General features: G+C 35.9%; 1 protein-coding gene across 5 annotated transcripts in view; it reads right to left on the bottom strand.

The window, feature by feature from the left end:
- TBC1D19 (TBC1 domain family member 19) overlaps positions 1-17,175 on the bottom strand; it is a 155,674-nt gene extending 138,499 nt beyond the window's left edge. For 2 of the 5 annotated variants that reach the window (XM_032853731.1, XM_032853740.1), the window contains exon 1: positions 16,959-17,175. In XM_032853731.1, coding sequence (XP_032709622.1) covers positions 16,959-17,057 — 99 coding nt within the window. In that variant the 5' untranslated portion in view covers positions 17,058-17,175. The remainder of the gene's footprint in view (positions 1-16,958) is intronic. The other 3 variants (XM_032853725.1, XM_032853720.1, XM_032853747.1) reach the window with 2 other exon arrangements.
- Between the last annotated feature and the right edge of the window lie 1,064 nt (positions 17,176-18,239).

Consider the following 18,239-nt stretch of genomic DNA (forward strand, 5'->3'; position numbering starts at 1 on the left):
AGTTTCTTTTGAGGCTGCAGGATCTTGATTGCCTTCAGCTCAAAACAGTCCACATACGAAAGTGGTACATTTGGGGGAGACTTGTTCTGAACTCCTTCACTCTTTAGAAGTGCCCTATAATATAACAGAAAGCTTCTGCTTAACCTTCTCACTGTTCCTATATTGGGAATTCACTCCAGTCTTCCCACCTTGAGTGCTAACCAAGCTTTCTCTACCCCCATCTGTGTCCTTTCACTATATTTATATCCTAGTATATGCCTTTGAATTTACATTCTTCTTTCAATAATTAATTGAACACTTCCTATGTGCCAGTTGCTAAATATAAAAAGAAAAATAAGACATGATTCTCCCTCACTCTTGAGGAACCTACAGTTTATTGAGGGACATAAAAAGCTGGGGTGCTGGCTATTTCAGTCAGTAGAGCATGTGACTCATGAACCTGGGGTGATAAATTTGAGCCCCACATTAGGTGTAGAGATTACTTAAAAAAAAAAAAAAGCTAAGAAAAAGTGTGACAAATAACTGCTCTTTCCTGCATCAATCCACATTCTTCTCATTAACATCACTGTTTTGAACGTTGTCAAATTTTTCCCATCACCACCACATAAGAGAGGCTCAATTAAAACATGCTGAATTGGGTATCTCATTCCTTCCTAGTATTTTGGTTCTTTATGAAATGGTAGACCAAATCTGTTTCTGTAATCCAAGTAGTCCCAGTGGATATGCATTGTAGCCAGGAATGAGTTTTAGTTACAAATTGGAAATTGTGGCTCTGTACAAGCTGACTATGCCTAATACTCAGTCTGTGTTGTATAATTCAAACCCTGCTCTGGTTTCTCTCACCTGAAGATAGATTCCTCTCTGGTTTTCTTTTGCTGACATCTCAAAGCTGACCCACTTTTCTGCCAGCACTGTCTGTCTTATCCCTCTAATTCCACATCTTACTTCTTAGCCTCCTTTCATAATATACTTTATGCCTGAGCCTGTCTTCAGTTCACATTTAGTAATCAATCTTTTCTCTCTTGTTTCAGCTTGGCCTTACCTAATTCAAAAACCCTATTTGACCTTCTCTAAGCAAGTCAGTCCTGAAATAAAATTCAAAAAGATATACTTACTTATTCAAAGTAAACCCATATTTTAATAGTTATCTTGCCTACCACCCCCTGTCCCCAGTACATAAATTCTATGGAAAAAAAGGCTTCTTATTTTGAAATCTATATACAAATAATTCATTTCCATACTGTTGTTAGAAGATGGGAGAAAGACAGTAAAGTATCCCCCAAATTGAGAAGGTACTTTGATAGTACAACTGCTCTGGAAAACAGTATGGAGGTTTCTCAAAAAGTTAAAAATTGGGTTACCCTACAATCCAGCAATTGCGCTACTAGGTATTTACCCAAGGATACAAACATACTGATCCAAAGGGACACATGCACCCTGACATTTAAAGCAGCATTATCAACAATAGCCAAATTATTGAAAGAGCCCAAATGTCCATTCATGGATAAAGAAGATGTGGTACATATATACAATGGAATATTACTCAGCCATCAAAAAGAATGAAATCTTGACATCTGCAATGATGTAGATAGAGCTAGAGTGTACCATGCTAAGTGAAATGAGTCAGTCAAAGAAAGACAAATACCATATGATTTCATTCGCATGTGGAATTTAAGAAACAAAACAGAGTAACAGAGGGGATGGAGAAAAAAAAAGACAGAGGAAGGCAAACCATAAGAAACTTTTAACTTTAGAGAACAAATTGTGGGTTGCTGGAGGGGAGATGGATGGGGGATGGGCCAAATGGGTGATGGGTATAAAGTACAGCACTTACTGTGATGAGTACTGGGTGTTATAGGTAAATGATGAATCACTAAATTTCATTTCTGAAACCAATATTATACTCTATGTTAATTAACTAAAATGTAAATAAAGACTTGGTATCAAGTCAATCAATCAATCAATAAAAGAGAGATAGAAGGAACTTTGAGACAAGAAAATGGAACTCCACACAAGTTACATAGAGTTTTACCAGGTAACTTATTGATGGGGGTGGCAGGCAGATGACAATTCAGGCACCATACAGCTTTTCTCCACAAAGTCTAGACCTTTGTCCACAGATTTTATAGTGTGACAGAATGTGCAGAAGGGCAGAAGGGCACTATAGTGAGATCAAAGGGTCTGCATGCATTCACAGGATTTGCATGCACCTAATTAACAGCTAACCTTGAATTAGATCTTGTGGTACCACCTGTGCATCAGAAAGGAGAAAGACTGTTATCTTTAATGGATTCACGGGAGGTCAAAGCAAGCTTCTCCCCATCTTAGCCTTGGTGGGCATTTCTAAGTTATGTATATTAATCTCCAAAGAACCAGAAACACACAGCTCCAAGAAAGATCATCCAGTGAACATGAACAAAATGAAGGGACAAAGATGGAGTCAGAATTGTGAGCATTCCTACAATTGTCTTACTTTCCAATATTGAACACAATAAAAGCCATGACAGATACAGGTAAGAAAGACACAGTCCTTGGATCACACCAAACATAGAGTCCCTGAATTATTAATTTTATATCAACTGCAGTAGTTCAGTCTAAAGCTTAATAATATATATGCCAAATCCTACCCTAGAGAGAGAAAAAAAAAAAGATGGAAGTTCTACTCATGGCACAGGCCTTTCAATATCAATATATGTTCTAAGGCACCTGCATGGCTCAGTCAGTTAAGCATCTGCCTTCGGCTCAGATCATGGTCCCAGGGTCCCAGGATCAAGCCTCACTCTGGGTTCCCTGCTCAGGCGGAAGCCTGCTTCTCCCTCCCACTCTCCCTCTGCCCTTGCCCCTTGCTTGTGCTCTCTCTCTCTCTCTCTCTCTCAAATAAATAAAACCTTTAAAAATATATACATGTTCTATCTATGTCTTACAGAAAATATAGTTAATTAAAATTTATTTAAATCCATTAAATTTTCATTTCCTTAAAATAAATGATAAATGAATTTCAGTTTCTTCTCTTTTTATGATCGCTAAATTCCTTACACACGTATACATTTCTAATAATGATAAATGAAAAAACAATATTTGAAATATAATTTCTTAAGTTTTTTAGTAGGGACATTAGCATTGAGATGCTCTGGGGTTCTAGATTTATGACAACATCCTATCGATTATATTATTCCTTCTCTCTCCAAAGCTTATCCTCTTTCAGGTTCCTTCCTTTCACAATTCTATTATTATTATAATAACAATCAAAGCAACAGGATTTATTAAACACTTAATGGAATGCAAATAACATTTGAGGTTTTACATAACATCCATTTTAAATACAATAATGAATGATACAAAATAACAATGCTGATCTTTGTGCTAAACATCAAATTTAGATTAGGTTATCAAGCTATTGTCTAGAGGATGAACAAGCAAATTCGATTTTAAGAGTAAGTTGGCTTCATAACAAAGTACCTCAAGAAAACTCAGAAATCAAAAAAATCACCCCTTTCCAGAAACACAAAATTCCATGTTATCCACTAAGATCTTGATAATTAAACTTAAATCTACAAAAGGATATGTTAAAATACAGTTTAATTATACTATTAAAAAAGGAGTGCTGGGGCACCTGGGTGGCTCAGTGGTTTAAGTGCCTGCCTTGGGCTCAGGTCATGATCCCAGGGTCCTGGGATTGAGCCCCACATTGGGCTCCTTGCTCAGCAGGGAGCCTGCTTCTCCCTCTGCCTGCTGCTCCCCTCCTGCTTGTTTTCTCTCTCTGTGTCTCTCTGAAAAATAAATAAATAAAATCTTTAAAAAAGAATTGCTAATGGTGGGGGAAAAGTCTAGATTTCATTTACATTTCTCTTTGAAATCTTCTGTGTGATTTTATTTTTCTAATTAAGTTGAACCAATATTGCTCTAGCATTTTCACAGTATACCCAAACAGACAAAATAAAGATAGTACAGAAAAATGCTGGTGGCAGGAAACTGCCCTCATGATTAAAATCATAAAGGCATGTAACAAATAGCCAGTTGTTTAAAATTATGTTACTAAAACTGACTATAGAGTTGGCTTTTAAGAGTTAGCTTATTTCTATTAAATGTCTTCATTAGTGGATATAAGCTAAGGCAAAGTTGTCAACACATTTTTTCAGGTTCAAGTTTGTATTAATATTAAAAGATCTGTAATTATATACTTCTAAAGTATCAATCTGTAATATTATGGGTCTTTTACTTTAGTTATCTTAAGAATCAGCCAAATATTAGTTGAATTCCCATGTAATCATCTCCTTACCCTGCTGTATCTTTCTTTCTCTTTTCTTGCCCTAATTTTTATTATATCAAAGCAATTAGCTGATGTTATATTGCAGACACATTATCCTTTACTTGAAATTCTCTAAAAGCCAACGTTTTTTTCATAACTGAATAGGTGGCATAATCGGTCCTGACTTGACTCATTCGGCAGCAAAATCTGATCTGACCTGAATTGACATGAGACTATTTATAGTCCTTATTTATCACAATTAATGCGAAAATTCATATATTTTATTGCAGAAATATTAATTTGTATAATTACAAGGTACTATAAGACCATGGTAGGGTATTAAGTAACACAGAATATGCCTAAATTAACCTTCTAAAATTTGAAAAAAATCTGAATTCCAAAAACATACCTGGCCCCCAGATTTTAGATAAGGGATTACGGCCCTGTTTTACCTGTAATACTATCATCTCTCCATGATGGCAGAACTTTATTTTATTTGCTATTGTATCCCCTGGCAGTAAAACTGTGCTGACATATACTAAATGTTCAATAAATACTTGCTGAATAATCAAATAAATAATCATATTTAATTAATGTAAGTGGAGTTCAAAATAGAAAGCAACAAAAATACTTCCTCAGGGCAATAATCTCCAAATAAGGTTATATTATACACATGTCTTTAATCTCTTACTTGTAATTCTGAAATACAAAAAGCTTTAAAAATAAAAAGTTTTGTCATTCTTGCTTATTATCTGGAACTTTTAAGATTTTTTTTATAAATTGAGAAATAGCTATTAAGTTATTAGATCTCAAGTTTGAAAAAAAAAAGAAATATTTAAAGGAAAAAAATCTTTTCAAAGAAAAGCAGAGTCCCACATAAGACTTTGAATGGTTAGGATGCTTTCTGTAATCTTATATCACCTAGTAGAGTATCTGGCACATAGTAGATATACCATATATGTCATTACAATCAACATTAAAGAAGAATCTGGATTTATTCCATTTAATAAATACATGTTGAGCACCTGGCTCATGCCAGTCATTTTGGTAAGTGTAAAATACAGCAGCTCAGTGAAGACATTACACTCTTCATGCTTCCATGAAACATATACTTTAATGGGGAAAGCAGACATTTAAAAAATAAATACAGGCATGATAAATATTACAAAAAGAAAGTTCCAGGTACTATGGGCCACTAAACTGAGAGATTATAGAAGACCTACAGAGCTTAAATGGTCTTGGCTGAAATAGTAGAGTAGGTATGATCAAGGATTTTGACCATTTTTCTAAGGGCCATTAGAAGCCTCAAGGGTTTTAAGCAATCTTTTTGGACTTTGAAGGATACCCAAGCTCCCATTCACTAAACACTTACAACATGCCAGGAATATTATCTTCTTCAGTCCTCACAAAATGGGACTTACATTTCCAAGCTAATAAAAGAACTGGTGGCTGATCAGGACCCCTGAACAGAACTAGCAAAGCCAAGGGGGGGAGGCGTGGGGAATCAACTATCTGAAGGTAGAAGAGAATTGCTGAGAGAACAAGAACTACAGTAACAGAAATGGAAAAATACTGATAGATGAACTGCTGTTTATAGCCATGTTTTCCCTGGAATCATTATTGAGCACGGACAAGAGGCTGAGAATCAATACAAACCCAACATAAAGCAGGGCTACCAACAGTGGACAAAGAATTAAGGACAGCTTTGGCAAACAGTTGGAGGTCTTAAGCACATGGCTGGTTTTGTCCCCAAGAATTTTTTTGAATATTAGAATTCTTTGAAGTAGAAAGTTAAAAATCTAAGGAGGAAACCTGTGAAAAAGTCTTTTTAGCAGTCTGACAAGAGAAAAATTAGAGTTTGGGACCCACAGAGGAAAGGACCCCTAGAATACATCAAATTCTTATTTGAAAACTTTGGAGAGCCAGGAAAGAACTAGATGAAGATTGGCCTAAGAGGCTAAAACTCAGCCTCAACCCAGAGCATTCCCTAATTGGATTACAGTAACCAGGGACAAGAGTATCTTCCCAGTGGAGAGGGAACCCTCAATAAAGTAAGATATCATCTACAAGCTATACAGTTTTTCACACACAATGTCTAGCATAAAATAAAAATTTACTAGTCATGCCGACAGTAAAAATCCGATAGACAAAAGCTAAGAGAAAATAACACCACAGAAACAGATCTACATGTGATCCAGATATTGGTGTTAACTAACAAGGACTTTAAAATAATTACAAGCTATATGTTTTTTTGAAAAAAGAGGAAAAAATGATCTGTTCTACTGTTCTTTTGGTTTCTATTTCATTGATTTCTGCTCTGATCTTTATTAATTCTTTTCTCCTGCTGGGTTTAGGCTTTATTTGCTATTCTTTCTCCAGCTCCTTCAGGTGTAAGGTTAGGTTGTATATTTGAGACCTTTCTTGTTTCTTGAGAAAGGCTTGTATTGCTATATACTTCCCTCTTAAGACTGCATTTATGCATCCCAAGGGTTTTGAACAGTTGTGTTTTCATTTTCATTTGTTTCCATGAGTTTTTAAAATTCTCCTTTAATTTCCTGGTTGAACCATTCATTCTTCAGTAAGATGCTCTTTAGCCTCTATGTATTTGAGCTCTTTCCAACTTTCCTCTTGTGATTGAGTTACAGTTTCAAAGCATTGTAGTCTGAAAATATATAAGGAATAATCCCAATCTTTGGTACCAGTTGAGACCTGATTTGTAACCCAGTATGTGTTCTCTTCTGGAGAATGTTCCATGTGCCCTCAAAGAATGTATATTCTATCGCTTTAGGATGGAACACTCTGAATATATCTGTGAGGTCCATCTGGTCCAATGTCATTTAAAGCCCTTGTTTCCTTGTTGGTCTTCTGTTTAAATGATCTGTCCACTGCAGTGAGGGGGGAGTTAAAAGTTCCCTACTCCTATTTTATTAATATCAATGTGCTTATTTAATTTTGTTATTAATTGATTTATATAATTGGCTGCTCCCATGTTAGGGGCATAAATATTTACATTTGTTAGATCTTCTTGTTGGATAAACCTTTTAATTACGACATAGTATCCTTCCTCATATTTAAGTACAGTCTTTGATTTAAAGTCTGGTTTGTCTGAAATAAGGATTGTTGCCCCAGCTTTCTTTTGATGTCCATTAGCATGATAAATGGTTTTCAAACACCCCACCCCATTTTCCATCTGGGGGTGTCTCTGGGTCTAAACTGAGACCCTTGCAGACAGCACATCAATGGGTCTTACCTTTTTATCCAATCTGATACCCTGTGTCTTGATTGAGGCATTAGCCCATTTTCATTGAGTAAATATTAAAAGATACGAATTTAGTGCCATTGTATTACCTATAAAGTCATTATTGTTTCTGCATGTTGTCTCTATTCCTTTCTAATCTATGTTACTTTTGGGCTCCCCACTTAAAAGATCCCCTTTACTATTTCTAACAGGACGGGTTTAGTGATCACAAATTTGTTTAGTTCCTGTTTGTCCTGGAAGCTTTTTATCTCTCCTTCTATTTTGAATGACAGCTCTGCTGGATAAAGTATTCTCGGCTGCATGTTTTTCGCATTTAGCTCCCTGAATATACGATGCCAGTCCTTTCTGGCCTGCCAGGTCTCTGTGGATAGGTCTGCTGCCAGTCTAATGTTTCTACACTTGCAGGTTACAGACGTCTTGTCCTGAGCCACTTTCAGGATTTTCTCTTTGTCTCTAAGATTTGCAAGTTTCACTACTATATGTCAAGGTGTTGACCTATATTTATTGATTTTGAGGGGGAATTCTCTGTGGCTCCTTGTGACTTGAACACCTGTTTCCCCCTCCAGATTAGGGAAGCTCTCTGCTATAATTTGCTTTAATTTACCTTCTCCCCTCCTTCTCCTTCTTTCCTCCCTCTTCTGGAATCCCAATTATTCTAATATTGTTTTGCTTTATGGTATCACTTATCTCTCAAATTCTCCCCTCAGGATACTGTAATTGTTTAATCTCTTTTTTTTTTTTCCTCAGCTTCTTTGTTCTCTATCACTCTTTCTTCTATATCACTAATTCTCTCTTCTGCCTCATTTATCCTAGCAGTTACAGCTTCCATTTTTTATTGCATCTCCTTAATAGCCTTTTTTTATTTTGACTTGATTAGATTTTAGTTCTTTTATTTCTCCAGAAAGGGTTTCTCTAGTGTCATCTATGCTTTTTTCAAGCCCAGCTAGTATCTTTATAATCAGTATTCTGAACTCTAGTTCTGACATCTTACTCATATCCATAGTGATTAGATTCCTGGCAATCGCTACTGCCTCTTGTTCTCTTTTTTGAGGTGAGTTTTTCCATCTTATCATTCTTTCATAAAGTGGTTGCTTTTCTATTTGTAGAGCTGCAGCTATTCTTTTCTTAGATCTCCAGTTGAGTTCATAGTATTCAGAATGATCTGATAAGTATCTAGCTGAATTCCTGGGACCAAATGAAACTAAGATTTCCTACTCATCTGCCATCATAGAAAATCTCTCTCTTGAGGGATTTAAATTACACATAAAAGGCATGGCAAAAATAATGAAGGGAAAAAGTCATAAATGAATAAAATGTTCTAAGTTCTAGCATTAGCTAACAGGGAAATAGTAAAGTGATCATTTATATGAGACTATAATTAATCAAGAATAAATTCTGTGACCTCTAGGGTAGCTATTTAAAGAATAGTAAAACAATGTGTAACTATCACAGTAATGGAGAGAAAAATAAATAATAAAATATTTGAATAATATCTGAATAATCAAAACAAAAGAGGGAAAACAGAATATGAAGCAAATGGATCAAATAAAAAAAATATTAAGACCAATAATACAAACTAAATCAGTAACATATAAATACAAAACTAATGTCAGCAAACTCATTAAATACAAATAGACTAAATAATACAATTATAAGACTATGGCTATGAGACTGGATTTTAAAAATAGCTATAAGATGCTAAAGTTTTCAAGAGACACATTTTACATGCAGTAACAGTAGAGTGAAAATAAAAGTATAGGAAAAGTCATACCATGCAACCACTAACTAAAAAAAGCTGGCGTAATTATACTAATATCAGACAAAACAGACTCTATGGCAAGAAACTCACTAGAAATAAAGAAGGACATTTCATAATGATTAAGTGTTTAAGCTATCAGGAAGATAACACAATGTAAATCTTTCACAACCAATAAATTAGCCTTACAATATAGAAAGCAAAAAATTGAGAGTATTAAAGAAATAGACAAATATATAATCACGGTGGGAGATTTTAACCTATTTCTTATAATTGCTAATAAAACAAGCAAAAAAAAAAAAACAAGTCAATAAGATTATAAGAAAGTTAAACAGCATAATTAACAAGTGGACCTCAGAGGCACATGGAGAGAAACCTAACCCAACAGTGACAGTACACACATTCTTTAGAAGTACACATGAAACATTCAGCAAAACTGATTATGCACTGGGTTATAAAGCAAGCCCCTAAAATTTCTAAAATATTTAATCAATCAGAGGACGTTCTCGGACAACACTAAAATTAAGCTGTATATTGGTAACAAAAATAGAATATCTGAATTGCATAGAAATTAAGCAATATACTTCAGAATAAGTCAGAATAACCCTTGCATCAAATTAAAAATCACAAAAAATATTAGGAAATATTTTGAATGAAAATATGACTCATTAAAACTATGGGGATACCATTAAAATAGTGCTTAGTGGGGAAAGTATAACCTTAAATGCATATTTTAATTTTTTTTCTTTTGCATATTTTAGAAATGAAGAAAGGTTTCAAATCTTTGATGTAAACTTCCATTTGAAGAAACTAAAAACAAAACAAAACAAAAAACAGTTAATCAATCCTAAGGAATGTAGGAAGCAATTAATAAAGATATGATCCAAAATTAAGGCAAAATCATCAAAGCCTAAACTACTTTTTTAATGAGATTAGTAAAATTGAGAGACCCTTAGCAAAACTGTCCAAACAAACACACCACACAGGCACACATATGAATTAACATTATCAGAAACTGTAATCAAATTTTCAGACATTAAAAAAATATGTTTATTATAAACAACTTTAGGCCACTGATTTATATCATTTAAGTGGAATAAACAAATTCCTTGAAAAACACAACTTATTAAAAGTCACAATAAAAGAAATAGAAAATCTTAATATTCCTATATCTATTAAATTTAATGTTATTAAAAATCTTCCCAACACAATATTAAAGAATAAGAACAAAGTTGGAGGATTGATACCACCCAACTTCAACCTATTATAAAGCTACTGAAATCACAGTATGGTAATGGTGAAAGAATGGACAAACAGATCAATGGAATAGAATAGAGACCCAGAAATACCAACACAAATACAGTCAACTGATCTTTGACAAAGGAGCAAAGACAACTCCATGGAGCAAAGATAGCCTATTCAACAAGTCAACAAATCGTATTCAAACAACTTGACATCCACATGCAAAACAAACAAACAAACAAAATCTAGATACACACCTCATACCCTTCACAAAAATTAAGTCAGAATGGATCAAGGATCTAAATTTAAAGCCCAGAACTACAAGACTTCTACAAAAAGATAACATAAGAGAAAGCCTAAGTGACTTTGGGATTAGCAATTAATGTTTAGACACAACACCAGAAGCACAATCCATAAAAGAAAAACAATGATAAGATGGACTCCACTAAACTTTAAAAACTTCTTTGCAAAAGATATTGTTAAGAGAATAAAAAGACTAGCCACAGATTGGGATAAAATATTTGTACAAAACACAGCTGATTGAAAAAACAAAACAAAACAAAACAAAAATAAAAAATGTGTACCCAAATTTTACGACAAACTCTTAAAACAATAAGAACATACAATCTAAAAATGGGCAAAAGATCCAAACAGACACCCACCAAAGAAGATATATAGATGGCGAATAAACACCTGAAATGATGCTCAGTATCATATGTCATTAAAGAATTGTAAATTAGGGACGCCTGTGTGGCTCAATTGGTTAAACACCTGCCTTCAGCTCAGGTCATGATTCCAAGGTTCTGGGATCGAGTCCCACATCTGGCTTCCTGCTCAGCAGGGAGTCTGCTTCTCCCTCTGCCTGGGCTCCACCTGCTTGTGTATGCTCTCTCTCTGACAAATAAATAAATAAAAGCTTTAAAAAAAAAGAATTTCAAATTAAAACAACAGTGAGAATATCACAAAACATCTGTTAAAATGGCTAAAATCTAATGCACTGATAACACCAACTGTTGATGAGGACGTGGGGCAACAGAAACTCATTCACCGGTAAAGGAAATGGAATATGGTATAGCCACATTGGAAGATAAGTCGTCAGCTTCTAACAAAGTTAATCTGTCTTACCATACAAGCAGTCATGCTCCTTGGTATTTTATTTTAACACAAACATTTACACAGGAATGTTTTAGCCTTTTTATTCGTAACTGCCAAAACTTGGAAGCAACCAAGATGTTCTTCAATAGGTGAATGTAAAAATGACCTGTGATACATCCACACAATAGAATATTATTCCAAAAAAAAAGCTATCAAATCACAAAGAGACATCGAGGAACACAATGCATATCACTAAGTGAAAGAAGCCAGTTTTAAACTGCCACATACTGCATGAGCCCAACTATATGACATTCTTCAAGGTGAAACTACGGAGACAGAAAAGTCAGTGGTTGCCAGAGGCTTGGGAGGAATATAGGGAGGGATGAGTAGATGAGGCACAGAGGATTTTTAGGGCAGTAAAACTATTCTGTAAGATACTGAAATAGCAAATATATGACATTACACATTTGTAAAAACCACTAGAACAGTACAACACAAAAAGTGATTCCTGATGTAAACTATGGATATTATTTAATAATTATGTATCGATTGATTCACCAATTATTAGAAAGTACCACATTACTGCAAGATGTTAATAATAGGAAAATTGTATACAAGAGAAAAGGAAATATATTGGAACTCTGTACCTTTTGCTCAATTTTGCTGTAAACCTAAAACCATTCTTAAAAAATGAAGTCTGCTAATAAAAGAGAAAAAAAAATCTTCCGAAAAGAAAATCTAAGACACACAGTTTATTGGAGAATTCTTCCAAAAATCTAAGAAATAAATAACACAATCTCATAACACTCTTTCAGCGAACAGAAAATAAAAAAGGAGAGACCATTTCTCTACTCATTTTATCAGGCCAGCATAACCTTGATAATAAAGCTTTTCAAAGATATTATAAGAAATAAAAATTACAGACCAATTTTTCTCATGGACATAGATGCAATCCTTTAGCACTTGTTATTGGAGTTCTACTAATATATAGGATGTAGAAAGCCAGTACAAGAATGTCTCTCCCACCCTAACAATGAGAAGAAAAAAAAAAAAGGTATAATCTACCAAATCTTATTTTGTTCTTGAACCCATCAGAAAACTGAAGTTGTAGACAATCAAGTGAATTAAATTTCAAAAAAATAACAAGGCTCTCCAAGGACAGAAGGGACTCCAAACTATCTCACCTTTGGCAAAGAAGAGGAGGAAAAAAGCAAAAAAGACGAAATCAGTTAAAATTTTAACTGTAGTATGTATGTGGGCTAACATTTCAACTTAAAATAACTAAAAGTTCAAAACACATGGGGGTGGCGGGCATGTTTGGCTCAGGTCATGATCTCAGTGTCCTGGGAAAGATCATGATCTCAGGGTCCTGGGATCGAGCCCCACATCAGGCTCTCTGCTCAGCAGGGAGCCTGCTTCCCTCTCCCCCTCTATCTGCCTCTCTGCCTACTTGTGTGCTCTCTCTCTCTCGTCAAATAAATAAAATAAATCTTAAAAAAAAAAAAACACATGGGGAATTATACTCACATTCATTCTCTTTTCCATGGGTCTCTAGCTGGTGCTCATCCAAAAGAATGGGGGCAAAACCAGGAACTGCAGAGAGCCCTCTTTTGTGGCACAGGTGCACAAGAAGAGATAAACTGCCACTCTAGGACAGGCATAAAACCATGCTACCTTGCCTAACTTTCCACTGATTTAAGGAAAAGGCCTTAAACTTCTGAGAGTGGGCTCAGAAAACTTCCCACTCTGAAGACAACGCAATAATTAATTGCTTCTGGGGGTGAGATGGATTAAAAAATGATCTTCCTCATGGGAATTTAAGAAAAACTTTCCTAGGCCCAGGATCCTACACTGGTAGGATCTACACCAGATCCTACAAAGACAAGGTAAGCCAGCACTAGTGAGGATCAGGAATCTCTCTTTCACCCAACATCAGCAACAAATACAAGGCAGAGTTGGGTGCCAAGGGGAGAAGAGAAAGGAACGCTGAGAAAGACCCACTCCCAAGGCACATGGACTAAGACAGGACCAGTAGAATAGAGAATGCCTGTACCTACCATGAGCTTAGGACCGATAAACAAACAGCATTCTACTGCTGAGGAAAAGATTAAGAGCAGGAAGAAAGACTTCTCTCTGTGGCAGAGGCAAACAGAGGCAGACGAAAGCACAGGATGTAGAAAAAACACTGAGAAAAACCTTCCAGTCTTCCAGGGCCCTTTCTAAGCACAAAGTTACAGCAGCCCACCAACTTTGAAGCCTATGGTACACTGAAGCTAATGACTGTATTAACAAAACTCAAGCCTAGCTTGATCCCCAACTATACTGCCTGAAGCTTCCATACTCAGTCAGCCTCCACACTCAAACAAAATTGCCCCTCTACTTGACTACTTTAACTGACATTTGTAGAATACCAAGAGCGGAATGTTCATTCTTTTCAAATGCACGCAGACCATTCAACAAGATAAACAAACTGAATAGCCCTGCATGTATTTTTTTACTTAAACTTTTTATAAAAAAGTTTACAACCAAGAAAACTCCAGGCCCCAGTGACCTTACTAGGAAGTCTACCAAGTATTTAAGAAGGAAATAATATTAATTCTATACAAATTCTTCCACAAAATAGAAAGGAGGGAACACTTCCCAACTCAACTTATGAGATCAGCATTACCTGATAACAAAATTAGATGAAGTTGTTAAAGCTACAAACTAATATTTTTCATGAAAATATTCACATAAATTTCAATTATGCTAGTATTTTTACTAGCAGATCAAATCAAGAAATATATATATAAAGGATGATGCATCAAAACCAGTGGAATTTATCACAGGAATGCAAAATTGGTTCAACATTCAAAACCAATCAATATTATTTGCCATATCAACATATTAAAAAAGAAAAATCACATGAGCATCTCTACAGATACAAGAAAAGTATCTAACAAAATCCAACATCCATTCATAATAAAACCCTCAAAAAACAAGGAATAAAAGGGAGCTCCTCAACCTTATAGAACACATCCAAACACCACTGCAGTAGAGACACTAGGCAGTGTGACCAGGCAAAGAAAGGAAAAAAGAAAAGAAAGAAAAAAAAAAGAAAAGAAAAAAAAAAAGAAAGGAAGGAAGGAAGGAAGGAGATGAGAGAAAGGGAAAGGAAAGAAAGAAAAGGCATACAGATTGGAAGGAAGAAATAAAACTATCTTTATTCACATATGACATATGTTCTTAGAAAATCCTATGCAATCTACAAAAAGTGGTACTATAACTAATAAGTAAGTTTAGTGAGGCACAGGATACAAGGTAAATATACAAATATCAATCATATTTCTGCATACTAGCAACAAACAATTGGAAAATGAAATGAGAAAAAATCAGCATTTATAATAGCATCAAAAAATATTTAGGGAAAAATCTAAAAATATTTGCAAGATTTGTATGCTGAACTATAAAACACTGACAAGAAAAAAAATAGAAATAAAGAGATAAAATATGTTTATAGGCAGAAAATTCAACACTGTTTGCATGTCAATTTTCCCAAAATTGATCCACATATTCAACATAATCCCAATCTAAATCCCAGCAAACTTTGTGTAGTAATTTACAAGATGACTCTAAACTTTAATATGGAAAAGCAAAGGATGTAGAATAGTCAAAACAATTTTGAAAAAAGGAACAAAGTTGGAAAACTAATTATCTGATTTCAAGACTTTCTATAAAGTTACAAAAGTCAAAACAAATAGATCAGTGGAGCAGAGCAAAGAGCCAGAAATAGGGGTGTGTATGTGTGTGTGTGTTCTAAATCAATTTTCAACAAACGACCAATGAAATTAGTGGAGAAAGGATAGGTGTCTCAACATAGAGGTACTGGAAACAGGTGTGGTACTGCACATCAATCTATCTACATCAAAAAATTAACTCGAAATGGATCACAAACCTAAACGTAAAATCTGAAACTATAAAAATTCTAGAATGAAACATAGGAGAAAGTTTTTGAGACTTTGGGTCAGGCAAAGATTTGTAGGTAGGGCACAAAAAAACACAAATCATAAATGAAGAAACAGATTAAAAAATGGTCATCAAAATAAAAAAAAATTGCTCTTTGAAAGATCTAGTTAAGGAAAGGGAAAGATATGCCATAGATTGGCAGAAAATATCTGCAAGATGCATGTCTGATAAAAGACTTGTGTCATATATAAAGTATCCTTACAATCAAACAATAAGAGAACACCATTTTTTTAATGGGCAAAAGATTTGCACAAACTACTTGACCAAAGAAGATATTAACCTATGGTAAGATGCTCAGTATCATTACTCATACAGGAAATGTAATCAAAGCCACGATGGGATATCATAGTCCTACCAGAGGTATGTAATTAATAAATAAAAACTGATACCAAGCACTAACTAGGATGCAGAGCAACTGAAACTCTCATAATTGCTGGGAGAAAGGCAAAATAATACAGCCACTTTGGAAAAGTTTGGCAGATTCTCATACAATTAAACATACACTTACCATATAACTCAGCAATTCCCACCTAGATATTTATCCAAAAGAAAACAAATATTCAAGCAAAGAACCTGTATCAACATGTATATGTCAGTTTTATTCATAATCTCTGTAACTGGAAACAACCCATAGCTGTAACGGAAAATACCCAGCAACCAATGAATGGATAAACAAATCATAGTACATCCAAACATGAAATATTACGCAGCAGTAAAAAGGAAAAGAACTAGCGAAATACCAACAATACGATTAAATCTCAAAAACATTATGCTAAGTGACAGAAGCCAGACACGAAAATTCACATACGGTACGATCCCGTTGACATGACATTCACACAAAAAGGCAAAGACCAACCTCTGCATCCCAAGAAACCTAGCACCTTGGGAAAATACTCCGTGAACGCTGGATGCGGAGAAAGAGGAAGAAATCACTGCAGGGAGGACAGAGGGCAAGAAGGTGACGGACTAACGGTGAGCAAAAAAAAGCACCTGAGGGCCAAACGCCCTCCAGACGAAAAATGTGCAGGAAGGCGTGGCCCCATCCGTCTCTACTGATTCCAGAAGCTTAAAAAATTAGACCCTGGAAAGGACTATGGTCTCAATGAACAGCCTCAGCATTCTCTGGCCTAAAGAAAGGCGGGGTGCGCCCCACCCTTCTTTAAAAATCGACTACCCCACGCGCGAGGCTGAGCAAGTGCAGCCTGCACCCGCAAGGGAAGCTTTTCCGTGCCCAGGAGCGGAGCCGTGCAGACTAGGAGCCGGCTCCCGCCTAGGTTAGCGGGTTGCAGGCGGAGTGCAGGCATCCCCGCGGCCCCGCCCGTCTCCGTCCCTTCCCGCTCGGCCTCACTCACCCAGGCCTGCCGTTCCAACTGAGCGTATAAATTGGAGCCCTTGAGCTTTTGGACTATCTGGGCAATAATGAGAGACAAATCCGACTCCTCCTGCAACATTTCCGCTGCCCTAGCTCGCCAAGCCGCGGGGACAGCTGGCGCGGGGAGAACGGGCTACGGGGTCTCACTCGGGGCCAGTGACACTTCTCCGGGACCTTCTTACGCTGGGACTCCTCCAGCGGGCGTTACCAGGCAACTGCCTGGCGGTGAGTCCGTTCCTCTCTGGTCCCCCCGGCGGCTGAAGGTCCCAGCGCCTGAGTTCCGCTGGCGGAAAAAAAGACCTCGTTGGGAGTAGCTTTTCATTCCATTGTTCCTGCTTGGTTTACATCGAAAATGCACAAGAAGAGCTCTTTTCTCCAGAACTGCAGTGCGTCTAATGGGGAAGGCGAAGTCAGAGTCGCGTATTTTTGTGTTTTATCATAATGGAGCATGCCTTCCCCACCTTGGAATCTCTGCAGAAACAGGACTGTGCGCACAGTTACACGGGAAATTATTGCCAAGAATTATCCGGCTCTGACACTAGCTGTGTATACATGGGTGGGGTGCTTACATCTCAGAACTCAGTTTCTATCTCTGTAAAATAACACCAGTTCACAATGTTGTGATGATTAGCTGAGGTAACAATTGTGAAGGTGGCTAACTCTGTATGTAACCATTCATTTTTTTATTTCCACGTCTCCTGTTTCTATTCTCTGGGGTCTTATGCCAGGAATAAATAGACATCTTCTCCTCAAACAGCTACAACTTAACCAATAGGGATTTCTTTATTAATAGGCTTTCTGTGAGCCTTGGCAATTCAAGGATGACTAAGACACTGTCCCAGTCCAAAGGATGTACCATCTAGATGCCTCTTCTATGTATTTATCCATTCAATCATTATTCAAAATTCATTCAGCTTTCAAAAAGAAAAGTCATTCAGCTTTCAACTTACTGAGCATTTACATACAAGAAACTGTGTGGGAACAAAGGTAAATAAAACATGGTTCTTGCCTTCAAATAAACATATCAAAGGTTTTTAATAGAACTAGAAGAAACAGATTTAGCTAATTGAATGGCATTCCCAAAGGCAACTAGAAAAATCACTGTGGAATAATATAAACATTAGAATAATTTCACCAATATAATCAAGAATTAATTTCAAGTGTGAGTATGCATATATTTTAAGCAAAGCAAAGGTAAAATTCCAAGAAAACAAACCAAGATTACTGCAAAAATTACTCTAGCTTAACTACATTAAACTTT

This window comes from Lontra canadensis, unplaced genomic scaffold, assembly GCF_010015895.1.
Source record: "Lontra canadensis isolate GAN:19392208 unplaced genomic scaffold, GSC_riverotter_1.0 scaffold1, whole genome shotgun sequence".
NCBI classification, from domain to species: Eukaryota; Metazoa; Chordata; class Mammalia; order Carnivora; family Mustelidae; genus Lontra; species Lontra canadensis.